The 13,528-nt window shown below is 38.4% G+C and overlaps 1 protein-coding gene across 2 annotated transcripts in view; it reads left to right on the top strand.

Annotated features, from left to right (window-relative positions):
* Positions 1-414: 414 nt before the first annotated feature.
* LOC131235356 (pyruvate kinase 1, cytosolic) overlaps positions 415-13,528 on the top strand; it is a 49,305-nt gene continuing 36,191 nt past the window's right edge. The window contains exons 1-6 of one of the 2 annotated variants that reach the window (XM_058232517.1): positions 415-498; positions 4,286-4,382; positions 5,459-5,556; positions 6,122-6,277; positions 8,879-8,956; positions 9,236-9,367. In XM_058232517.1, the coding sequence (XP_058088500.1) occupies positions 430-498; positions 4,286-4,382; positions 5,459-5,556; positions 6,122-6,277; positions 8,879-8,956; positions 9,236-9,367 (630 nt within the window). In that variant the 5' untranslated portion in view covers positions 415-429. Of the gene's footprint in view, positions 499-652; positions 888-4,285; positions 4,383-5,458; positions 5,557-6,121; positions 6,278-8,878; positions 8,957-9,235; positions 9,368-13,528 lie in introns of those variants that run through there. The other variant, XM_058232516.1, reaches the window with a different exon arrangement.

Raw genomic sequence — 13,528 nt, forward strand, 5'->3', positions numbered from 1 at the left:
TTTCCTTTACTTTTCGTTTATTTTACACTTGTATTTAATTGTCATGGTGGTATAATTCTCTCCTAACCAAATATTCTAAAAAGATGACGGCATGTCAACTGAAAATTGAAAAACCATTCTTTCCTACAGTGTGGTCCACCTGAGATTTGGATCCATATCATTTTTGGTCGGGTGCCCTAAAATGACATGACAAAATGGATGGACGGCATGGATAAAATACATACATAATGGTAAGCCACAACACGGACCAACACGGTACCTGAGCGGTGACTCCCGAAGTCGGGTATAGCAAATAAAAAAATGCAGGGGTCGGCATTCCACTACTAAGGCTACGGTTCTCATTCAACCAGTAAAAGCTAAATATTCTCGATCTTTCAGTGGGCGGATTTTTGGGTGCCTGGCCCATCCAAGGCGAACCCCATCATATCAATGTCTTTAGTTCGTGAATCACAGCCTCACGTGTCGGAAAATGAAAACCCGAACATGCGCCGTATCGAAGTATGCCCCTGATATGCCACCCCTTCTTGACTTGTCAGATTCAGGCTTCCGGCAGAAAATTGATACAGAAAGTGTACTGTTTTTAATACGGAAAGTAGGAAAGTAGGTTGTAAAAATAGAAAAGAGAGGTGTATATATCAAATGAGGTTATAAAAATAGCGGAGAGAGACCATTGTGTTAGCTGGCATCTTCTCTGCTTTGCTCTGCTCGTGTTGCTGCTGCACCTTTTCTTCCCTCTCCTCTTTATACCCAACGCCTTCTTTTTTTTTTCGCGGATCTTAGAGAGATATATTTCAGTTGAAGAAGAAAGAAGTGGAAAGATGCATGCAACGCACCTCCTCCTCGAAGAGCCGATTCGGATGGCTTCCATCCTCGAGCCATCCAAACCTGTATGCATCTGTCCTTCCAATCTCTCTATCGATTTGCTTGCGGATCTCACAAACGCTACTTTTTTTTTTCCTACATACAACACTCTTTGCGTCGTTGTTGTTCACGCAATCTGTCCATCGCGGCCCTTTACTCCTTCCCCTTTATAAATTGCTTTTTTCTTTTATCAGCACATCGACTTTCATATCTTCCTTTTGGCTGACATTTTGGTGTTTTTATGTTTAGAAAATCAAAGTTTCCTTGTTAATCAATGTGATTCGTTTGTTTTGTTTTGTTTTTATTTATTTAATTTTTTTGGTTTTTGGTTTTTTAGTTTTTTTTGGTTTCTTGGAAAGATTGGTTGAATTAGGTTTAGCCAAGTGTGAAGAAGATTTGCACTCTGGTGGCGGTACCTCAGGGAACAATGAGTTTTGGGATGCTCACCATAGAAACCTTCTATTTTGTGTACGGGGCCCACCATGGTGTCTACTTTTCATCCGATCCGTTCATCAGGTGTCCCCCACCAGGATGAAGGGATGGCCAAAAAACCAGGCCAGTCCAGAACCGCGGTGGGCCACGCCTCATGAATTTGTAGGTTTTGGCATGATTTTACATTGTTTCCTATGTTGGGTCCCACCGCGGCTTCGGAACAGCCTGTTTTTTGGGCTTAGTACCAAATATGAGGGGTTGAACCTGATGTATGGTCTGGATGCCAGGCACACTGCATGGTGGGCTCTAGGGAGCTCGACTCCATGTGATCATTCCTGTAGTGCCGAGCTCTATGGGCTCTGCTGTGATGTCTGCATGACATCCATTCTGACGATTGTGTGTGCCCAAGAGGTAGATCCAAAACTCAGTTGTTCTAATCAAAGGGAACAATGTAAATTCGTGCCTAAAACCTCTAAAATTATATGGCATGACCCGCTTGTGGAATGACATGGTTTTTGTTGTGTTCCTTCTTCCTTATGAGTTGCATCAAATTACCAGTTGGATGGTGGACAGTCTAAAAGGTTCTATTGGTCGTGCATCCCCCCTATTTACTCCCTGTGGCATGGGCCACCTGAGTTTTGGAATGGCCTGGTTTTTGGTTTGTACCTTCATTCTTGTTGGCTGCACCAGATCACCAGTTGGATGCCACATGCCCAACATGGTGGGCCTCGCAAACTCTAAAAGGTTCAAGGTTTTATATGTTGGGCGTCCATTCCTATATGCTCCGTGTGGTGTGACCTGGTTTTTAGTGTGCCCCTTGATCCTTGTGGGCCGCACCAGATCACCAGTTGGATGGCATGTACAGAACATGGTGCACAAACATTCTAAATGATTTTATTGGTTGGACATCCCCTCCTAGCTGCTCCCTGTTTTGTGGTCCACCAGAGTTTCGAATTGGGCTGATTTTTGACTCCACAGCCTAACACTGAAGGGCGCAACTGGTGGATGGGTTGGATATGATGCACACATCATGGTGGGCCATATAGATGTTGACACTACTACAACTTAAGGCAGTGACTATTTGTTATAGTTGGATGGTAAAATTAGGGGTCATTTGGATGCCTATAAAGTTTCAAATTGTAAACACTTTACACCTGAAAAAAGTTTCAAGTGCAAACGGTTTACATGCTATTCCGTTTGGCTTTTAAGTGGTAATCTGTTTACATGTAAACAGATCATGCATTTGACTAGCTTATAAAGTGTTTACAATGGATAAAGTAGGTATTCATACCATAGAGCTTGGACAATGAAACCTTCCAAAATCTGCAAATCGCATAAGGACTTAATTTTTTTTTTTGGGGGGACCCTAAGAGAACATTAAAGCATACACACTAGATGGATTGGATGTCCAACATCCATCACAGTGGGCCCCAAATGCAATCTGGAAGCATATGATGGATAGATTGGGTGTGCCACACATCATGAGTGCATATCAACCATTGTGTTCTACTATATATAATGTCTTTTTAGTTGTAAATACTTAACTTGTAATCTGAAACATGCATTTTGCCAGGTTTCAGATTATAGCTAAAAGTGGTAATGTGTTTACAGCCTGTAAAGCCGTTACAGTCAAATATAGGTGTCCAAACAGCCCCTGTAATCCCGATTACCTATAATCCCCTTACAACTTGAGGATTTTACAGGCATCCAAATGACCCCTTAGTGGTCCAACTGGTTGGACACGAGCATCTCTCTCTCTCTCTCTCTCTCCACATATGTATAAGTTATGTGCAATGAGATGGCTAAGTGCATTAGGAAAGTGGAAAATTTGAGGTTTTTTATAGTTGTCCAATGTTTTATATGGCGCAACCCACTTAATGATTGTATAGGTCTGATTTTTGGGGCATCCAATCATCATGGTGGGGATCATGTGATGCATGGGTTGGATCGAATATACACATCCATTGGTGATCTTAGCCATTAAGTGGCCTTAGCTCTTAGACTCGTAGACCCATGCACTTTTGGATATTGATTGGCTCTTAAAAATCTTAATTGGTATGCACCACGGTGGGCTCCACGCCCCAACTACCGCATTTACAACTGTTTGTAGGTGAGACATTCCATATGCATAAATGTGTACATAGCTATCTTTAAAAAAAAAAATGTGTACATAGCTACATACATAGATATGAGGTCTCAAGTCCAATCAGTTTGGCCATAAATTATTGTCCACCCAGCGTATGACTTCCAACTGATCATGTGAGTGAGACATCCAACCCTTACAATAGGTTGGCCTCATGAAGAGGACCACCCTGTGCAAAATTCAGTCCCATCCACTTATAAGGTAGGCCAGAATAATATATAGTTGTTGATAGATAGTAAAGCGTGGCCACCTGATGAATGGGTGGGGCTGGTTTTTTGTTTTGTTTTGTTTTTATGTTTTATTTTGGCACCAGGTGTCCTCATGATAGAGCCAACCTATTGAATGAATTGGACATTGCACTCACATGATAGGTTGAAAGTTATCTGCCAGGTGGGGGCCAACTTATGGATGGGTCAGATGTTTGTACTACATCATGGTGGGCCTCACATGCATACCTATGGTGGCCGTCCAGTCTCAATTGTTTCCTGTGGTGTGGCTGACAAGTCATGGATGAGGCTGGTTTTTGGTCTCTACGCTTAAAAGTGGGTGGCGCAACTGATGGTCGGATTGGATGTTTGAACCACATTATGGGCACACTTTCCTCACCCTAAAGCTTTTGTAGTGTTGACTGCATGTTAATTCTCTCTCTCTCTCTCTCTCTCTCTCTCTCTCTCTCTCTCGCAGATGGATTGCTTTTATATCTTAGTTTGTATAATTTGTATTAATATTATATATATTATTATTATTTTTACCGAAATGCTGCTTTTTAGTTTATTATTATCGGAAACTGCTTTAACTAAGTGCCAGGCGGTTTATTCATCTTTATATGAATTTGTGACAATTCTGCAGAGTTTCTTTCCTGCAATGACAAAGATTGTTGGGACCCTTGGTCCGAAGTCGCGATCTGTCGAGGTTATTTCTGGCTGCCTTAAGGCTGGGATGTCTGGTATGGCTCATCCAAATCCTTTAATTTATACAATAGTTGTTGGATCTTTTAATTCATTTTCTTCTTCTTCTTTTCTTTTTTCTTCCCTTACATGTAGACATGCTTAAATGGCAGTTTTTTGAATTGGTTTACGGTAGCACTTGGTTTGCTTTATTTACTTTAGATAGCATTAGGGTGCACTTAATATGCTTGGCATTTGGGGTGACACAAAATGAAGGAATCCGCATTGAGGGCTTGTTTGTAAATGGAGGTAAATGGGAAATGGAATTGGAGGTAAATGGCATACTCGGTTGTGTTTAGATGGGAGTAAATGAAATGCATTTAAAATCCAAATATTTTGTTTGGATGGGAGTAAATAGGAGGAATTGGAATGCATTGAAAAATTTCAATATATTCACCGGAGGATATATGATATCCCAAATCAGCTTTTATATCTCTAAATAGTGTACATATGTTCTATATAATAGAATGATTGTAATTGGCCCACTGAAATATATACTTTAGCCCCTCGAGTGGGCCACAAATGTAAGGATCACAAACAAGCAACTCGCCAATGCTTTTTAACCGTCCATTTAGATGGCCAACCTTTGGAGGGTTTAGATCATTCTATTGGTGTGATTTTAGTGACGTAGCTGGTAATCAAATTGTTTTGGAGTATCATTAGAATGCCATGTGTATGGTGGACATGTGCGTAGCACCACCTTTGTTTACTCGTGTGACTCTCCAAGGGAGCTCAAAAAGACATTTCACCCCATTTACTTCTAGATCCTCTCTCTTAAAGAGGATTTCATTTACATGCCCATTTACTCTCATTTCATTTCATTTACATGCATTTACTTCCATCCAAACACACCTCAAATGCTATTTACCTCCATTTACTCTCAATTCCCTGCATTTACCTCCATTTACTCCTATCCAAACAGCCCCTAAACGTTTTTCCCCTTTCTATCCACCCCAAATCACAAGCGAGATGGGAATGGAAGGTCCCGTTTGTCTCGGGAACCATGGCAATAAAATATATCCAGTGTTTCTTGAAGAATGTTGTGTTTACAATGGTCGAATTCACTTTGTGGCAGTGGCACGGTTTGATTTTTCATGGGGAGATATTGAATACCACCAAGAAACACTGGAAAACCTGAAGCTAGCTGTCAAGAGCACTAAGAAGCTGTGTGCTGTAAGTTCGATCTTTCAACTCATATTGTCTGCATAGAACTTCAACAATTGTTCTATTATCTTGTTGCTGATGCATTACTATCACAAGTTCACTTACTTCTTCTGACACTGCAACTGTTTCATGCTTGATTTCTTTTTAGTAGTCAGCACACTTTCTTCAAGGATTTTTTATTTTGAATTGTTTAAATGTAGTACTCATGTTGTTGTTTGTTGGGCTGGTATATTGACTCATTATCTGCATGTTATCCATCTAAAAGATCAGTATGATTTTATAACTTCTGAATGGATCTTAGTTTCCTCATTGTCATGCGCAATATATTTCAACAACATGTTTCATGTTTGATATTTTCGGTGTTGGGTTCTCATTTCTCCTCCTCCTCCTCCTCCTCCTCCCCCTCCTCCCTTTCTGATTGACATGGCAGGAAAATTTGATTTCTACTTGCTGCTGGTCTTATGCTCAAATTTCTAGCTGAACTATAGAGTCGTCTAACCATTTTCACTATCTTTATTTCTGAATAAATTGTGTTTCTTACTTAACAAAGAAGTTAATCATATCTCCTTTGCAGGTTATGCTAGACACAGTGGGCCCTGAGTTGCAGGTTGTCAATAAAAGCGAGCATGCCATTTCACTTGAGGCAGATGACTTTGTTGTTCTGACGCCGGATCAAACTCAAGAAGCAACCTCAAAGCTGCTGCCAATAAATTTTGGTGGATTGGCTAAGGCAAGGATGCTGAATCTCTCTCTCAATTCCATTGCTTCTTTTCTGCAATTATTCTTGACATTGTAGCTTTGTTTATTTATTTTTTGTTGGCTACATTTAGTTTTCTGTTTACATTTTTGAGAACTTTAAGCTTATTGAGCGAGACTAATTTTTCAGCACTATGGAAGTCTTAGTATTCATTTCTAGTCTGTATGCCCATGTATCTGCATGAGCCTGAATATTTTTCTTAAATTTTCTCTATGGTAGAGGAAAGATCTCCTTGGGATGATTTTAGGCCTGGGGTTTGATTTGTGATAACATTTGCATTTTTGCATATCCAATATAGGTGCTTCATTTGATTCCTAAAAACAAGACACCTTATTGCATGTTGTATCATGTATGCCAATATAATTTATGTCAAATGGCTGCATTCTCGTCTTGCGAAAAGTATACTAGTATCATTGGTAATGCAGTACCCAATATAATTTTCTTTATGATTCTTTTCCACACTTTTTTTTTTTTTTTTTGGGGTACAATCCTCATATTCTTCTAGATGTTGGTTTAGCTTCTTCTTCTTCTTCTTCTTTTTAAATTTTTTTTTTTTTAAAAAAAAATTAAAATTTTAAAATTTTAAAACTAGTGAGGGATAATGAAAGATTCCCTAGTGTTACATGGACACTTCTACTTTTAGCAGGTGGGAGCAGCATAGTTGTTCCCTGGGTTCTTGCCGTGCTGACACTTGGGGACACTTGGACACTCCTGGACGCGATACAACACTTCAAATCTGTAAGGATGAAGTGTATAAGTGATGTCGTTGAAAAGTGCCGGGTGGTGGACACAAGTGAGGTGTCCAGACATTTGCCGCAAAGCTTTCCTTCTATCTTTATCGTTTTTTAAATTACAATTTTTTTTTTCGTCAAGTCAAAAGATGTCTCATTCCAGGACCTCAAGCTTGCCTCCATTTTCTTTTTGTTGGAGAAACTACTCATAAGAGATTCCTCTCTCTCTATATTTCAGTTTATTTTCACCATAGGTACCAGGAGCTGAATATCAAAAAACAGCACAAGCTTTGTTGTTCTCCTTGCTTTTCTGTCCTTTTATTGTGGTTTACTAATCATTTAAGAGAGCGAATAATATCATACAAACTACCATTTTTTAAGGCGATTATAAATTATTTTCAATATTTTGTTTATAAATTACTAGTTATTTTAGATTACTAGTAATTGTTTTTACTGAGAGATTGTGAATCTTCATTATTAATTTTTTAAACAAAATTTTTGTCTCATTTCCTTTGTTCTAGTATTTCAATCCTTTTATTTTATTTTATAAAAAAACGTTCTTTTTCTGTTTACAGAAGTGTTCCCGTGCCTAGATTTTTATAATTTGCCGTGCCAGACACTTTAGGACACTTTGACACTTGGCACCTATGCCACATTCCCTGGTAGGCTTATTTGTACATGTCAAGAGTTGCAAACTTGGAAACCGATATAATGGTTTATGAGTTTTAGTACAGCTGTGGATGTTGAAGAAACACGCTATTGTGTTAAATGCTCAGAATTACTAGCGTCTAAAAATGCTCAGCATTTCTATAAAGCATTTTTTTTTTTTTTGGTTTGTTTCTGCTTCCATTGTTACAGTACATTTCCATTAAGAGATCTCCATTGATGTATGCTCATTGACAATGCGTCTCCCTTTAGCTAACTTTACCAAGTAGAAGAAAAAAAAGCTCATAAAAGATAATACATCTTTCAAGTTGGAATTCAGAAACTTTTTTACTAGACAATCAAGGACCTGGAGCACGGTCGTGTGGGTCTACTTTTGTATCATTCCATTCCCTTTGGAAGTTGGTCTTCCTGTGGGTAATTGGAATTGATCTTTTAGCCTTATATTTTTGAAGCAGAGTACATCAGCTTGTCCTTGAATTGCCTCGTTATTTGATTTAGTGTCTCAGAAACACAGAATTAGAGGTTGGTCACTGGTGCCACCGACATGTGCAGGATTTGTTGTCGCTGTTTAGAAGGTGATGTTTCCCTTCATTGGGGTGTTTCATATTTTCACTTAGGGAATCCAATGTCACATTTGGACATTTCAAGCTCGAATTGTCTTATTTATCTCTAGATATTGGACCCAAGAAATGCTGGTCTGTGTTGGCACATAATTATTCCTTATGAAATTTTGGATCAGACACTCAAAATATGTCATTCGATGGATCAAATATATGAAAAGGCGTTGATGGGCACATCAGTTGAGGTTCTTTGAGATGTTTGAGCCTTTGGACCTGAGCTTCGGCTATTTTTGATATCTCCCATAAGGAGTGACACCATTTATAAAGCTGCTTTCTAATACATTATGGAATTACCTTATTTGGTGTCTTCATTACATTGTAGTTTTTTCTTGGGGTGATTTTTTCCCCTTTATAATGCTCTTTAATCTTTATCATCATTACTAAACCTTACAAAAGAAAAAAGAAAAAAGAAGAAGATGGAACAGTAATTGAGTTTTATTCTTCAGTGTGCATGAAGCAGGTGGTGTATGGTTTTCTGATTTTATATGTTTTTGATTGTTGGTTCCCTTTTGTGTGCAATCTGTTTCTAACCATTTATTCAATTTGGTGCTTTTCAGTCAGTAAAGCCAGGAGACACCATTTTTATTGGTCAATACCTGTTCACAGGAAGTGAAACTACTTCTGTTTGGCTGGAGGTAGGACCACACTTGTAACTGACTTGGCAAAAATTTGACTTGGCTGACTATGCAAGTTGATTCTCCCCAACTTACCAAGTCAGTCATTTTTTCTTTTATGCTCTTTCCATTCACCAAGTTTGAATCAAGGTATCTGGTTTTCTTGACCCTCTTGAGTCAAGTTGACTCTTATCGAGTCAAGTCACCAACTTTTGAAGTTCTGTATTTTATTGATTATGTTTAATACTGCGGAGCCTTGGTAATTTTCATTTCTTTACTTACATAAGTTTCGCAATGTAGGTCACTGAGCTGAAAGGGGAGGATGTGGTTTGTGCGATAAAGAATACTGCAACTCTAGCAGGATCTTTATTCACTTTGCATATCTCTCAGATTCGTATTGATTTACCTACCCTGACTGATGCAGACAAAAATGTAAGTGGCTGGATACTCGAAGCTGGTTTCTCTTAAATATCTTTCTCAACGAAATGGTCTTCATCCATGTTCTTGTTTTTTGTTTCAAGAGTTTCATCAATGTTGGCATGGGTTGGTGTAAAGATCTTATGATTTGTTAAGAAATTTTCTCTGAAGATAAACACGCCGGGAATGTTGACTTCTGAAAAATTGGTGTATTGGACTTACTATTTGAATACCACCATGAAGCTTCATTATGGTGTTTGCTGCAGTGAAATAATTTGATTTTCCTCATGAAACTCGTGCATTTCTCTCATCCATTTGGTGTTAAATTTACTTGATTAGCTTGCCATGCATTTTCATTCACTTTAATGTAGTGCATGCTAGGAAGAATGCTGGATTATGCATTATGGTTTTGGCAAAGACTTGGGTGAATTTTCTCTAGATCAACTTATTCTGTAATGTACTTCATTCATTTGTACAGTTGGTTGCATGTTCCTTTTCCTCTGCATGACATGGTTAAGCATGCTAACAACTTAAAACATTTTTTCACACATTGCATAGAATGGCATTACCCTGCTTCTGAATTCACTATGGACCTGTTTGGCGCGCGTCACACAATTGTGTGGATATGATTGACTAGATAATATTATTTTATGATGTGAAAGTTCTCTAGGGACTTTTACCTGAATATCCAGCCTGGATAACTAAATTCTACCTAGACAGCCCCCAACTCTTAAAGAAAAATATTCCTATAGGGATTTCTACCTGAAAATTCCTGGAAAATAGGGATTTTACAAAAAGGTGCCTCTAGGGTTCATCATGTTAACTGTACGGATGAGGGGTGAAATGACAGGTTTAGCCATCGTCTCTATTTTAGGAAAAAAGTGACCTTTTTTAACCTTTCTTTACACGAAGGTTGAACACTCTTTGGGCACCTTTATTTACTGTAAGGTTTATATATGTGCTAACCCATCTTTGGTGATAGGTTTGCATTTAATGGCGGGTCAACTCTTCCTAGGTCCCCATGTTGTACCTCTTGTGTGTAAGACTAATGGAAATGTTTGCATTTACATAGAGATGAACATATGGAAAAGTAATATGAGAACACGGTGCATATTTAGCAACTGCATGATGTGGCACTTCTTGTCAACATGCTAAGCCTCTCCGTATTGAGGCGCCTTGCATTGTGCAACTGCTCCCATTGTTGTCGCAGTATATGGGCAATGACTTATTGATTGTCTTGGGACAGTCATTCCTGGAGAGAGTAATACTGCATGGTGAAATTCTCTAGAATATTTCCTATGTTCTCTGGGAGCTCTAGGAGGCTAGGACATGCAAAGCTCTGTTCAGATAGAACTTTATTCTTGGGATATAGGACATCTCTCTCAAATCCTCTACGTCAAAGGTGGTGGAAATAACCTTTCTTTACATGAAGGTTCAATAGTCTTTGGGTACCTTTATTTACCGAAAGGTTTATATATGTGCTAACCCATCTTTAGTGATAGGTTCACATTTAATGGCATGTCAACTTTTCCTGGGTCCCCATGTTTTGAAAAGGAGAGCTTAGGTAGTCCTAAAGGGGGGAATAGGACTGTCAAATAATCGAATAAAGTGCTGAATAATAAATAAATCAGGGATCTCAATTGCACTAGTTTTGAAACGTTGATTCAAATTGATTCGTAGGACAACCTTCACCCAAACAAGTTTAGGTAGGACAACCTTATTTCACGAATTTGATAAGAATCAAAATTTCAAATTGAGCAAGGGTAAATAAAATAAATATTACAATCATTCATTACTTGTACTGAAATGAAATTACAACCATTCACCACAACATCAAGAATTATTAGTGGTTCGGTGTGTCAACGGCTGTTCTCAAACAGCCACACCTACTCCCTCTCAAAATTACTAACCACGTAATCTTGGCTCTCACTATGAATAAGGTTTTCACAGGGTCACCTTAAAACCTGATACTATTGTGATTTTACTGGGCTATCACAAACAAAGAAACCCCTCACTGAGATTTTCTAGCTTATCTCAGAAAAACCAACACTGAGATTTTCTGGCTATCTCAGAAAAACCAAATACAAAATGTAAATGTATACTTATCTTCACCGTAGAAGAAGTTGTAGCCAAAGAACCGCTTTTCCTGAATATTGAATGTTCAGTCCGATAGAAAAGGTCCAGGGTTCTATTGATTTTAATTAAATTTAAACCAATGGCTACTTGTATTAATTCCTTTCAATCTTAATAAGAAGAGTATTTACTCTCTTTTTAGAATTAGAATGACAGAGTTTGAGATTAAGGAATTAAACAAAAGAAACTATAAAATGATTTAAAATACCGTTCAATAGCTTGACAATAATTGAGGCTTCTCTCTCTCTTGCAGAAGGATTTTGATAGACTTGAATGCATTTTCGGATTGAGAAAGAACCTCAATTTATAGGCAAAGAAGTTGTTGCTTCGACTCGCCTAAGACAGTCTTTGACTGTCCCAAGCACCGTATTCTGTTCCAACGGATTTTCAGATTTGAGCGGGATAAGATTTAACTAATCTTCGATTGGTTGAAGGCTATACTCGACTGGTCGAAGGTGGTCTTCGACTGGTCGAACATGGTGTTCGACTGGTTGAAGGAGCCAAAATTCGAACCGAATTAGTTGTTGGACTTTGAGCTGAGAAATGCTCGACTGGTCGAAGAGTGATCTTCGACTGGTTGAAAGTGTAACGGAAATTTCTGTTTCACTCGGGTTGTACTAGGACTGGTTGAGAAAATCTTAGGTTGGTCGAGCCAAAACTTAGACTGGTCGAAACTCAATCAAATATAAGCATAAAAATCCAATTTTAAATATATTTTGAAAGCACTTAAACCTAAGGTCTTTATAGGGTTTATAATACTTATATGGACTGAACTTTATTGTCTTGAAGTAGATTGGAGACTTGAACTTCTCTAAGGAGCTTGATCTTCTACTAGAACATTAGTAGAACTTGACTTTATGTTGTCTACTTCATGTTGTCTTGCTAGCTTGATCTTCAACTTTATCTTAAACTTCTACTAGATCTTGAACTTGATTTGAACCTTGATCTTGAATCATACTTGTAGATAATCATACTTGAAGATCGCTTGATAAGATGTTTTGACTTAAATGAAATTTGACAAACAAAGTGTGAAGTGTACTTTAAACATTATAGCACTTACATGTTTTACTTATTGTGTGTAAGATTAATTGAAATGTTTGCATTTACATAAAGATGAACATGTGGAAAAGTGATATCAGATCACAATTCATATTTAGCAACTGCATGATGTGGCACTCTTGTCAACATGCTTAGCCTTTCCATGATACCAAGGCTCCTTGCATTGTGCAACCATGATGTTCCTCCAAAATATGGACACATGGGATACTCATCTTTCAATTGCTCAAACCCGACAACTTCTACACTCAAGGAGTTGAGTAATGTCACTCTCCTACTAAGGGCATTAGCTAGTTTGTTCTCGATCCCGGCTTTATGTTCAAGGACAAATGAATATTCCAGAAGAAACGCTACCCACTCGGCATGCCTTGGGTTGAGCTTCTTTTGAGAATTCAAATACTTAAAAGCCTCATGATCAGAAAACAAGACAAATTCTTGCGGTAGAAGATAATGATGCCAATAGCGTAGCGCGATTGAACTACCGCATAAAATTCTTTGTCATACGTGCAATACTTTTGTTTTGCCTCATTCAATTTCTCACTGAAATAGGTAGCTGGATGACCCTCTTGGCTTAGTACTCGTATACCTACGCCTGAAGCATCACACGTACTCCAAAGACTTTAGAAAAATCTGGAAGACGCATATCGGATGCCTCTATCATCTTGCCCTTAATATCTTTGAATGCTTTTGTTGCGGCCTTAGACCATATGAACTCCCCATTCGTAATGCAATCAGTAATGAGAGCTATAATAGTGTTAAATCCTTGAATGAACTGACGATAAAATGTGGCTAAGCCCTGAAAGCTTTTCACATCATGTATGTTCCGCGGTTTAAGCCAGTCAACTATGGCCTTGACTTTTTCTGGATCTGCTCGTATCCCTATAAACGACACTATGAACCCTAAGAAGACAACCGTATTAGACATGAACGAACATTTCTTAAGGTTTGCACATAACCTCTCCGCCCTAAGGACACTACAGACCTGCC

This window comes from Magnolia sinica, chromosome 19 (assembly GCF_029962835.1).
Source record: "Magnolia sinica isolate HGM2019 chromosome 19, MsV1, whole genome shotgun sequence".
In the NCBI taxonomy this organism is placed as follows: domain Eukaryota; kingdom Viridiplantae; phylum Streptophyta; class Magnoliopsida; order Magnoliales; family Magnoliaceae; genus Magnolia; species Magnolia sinica.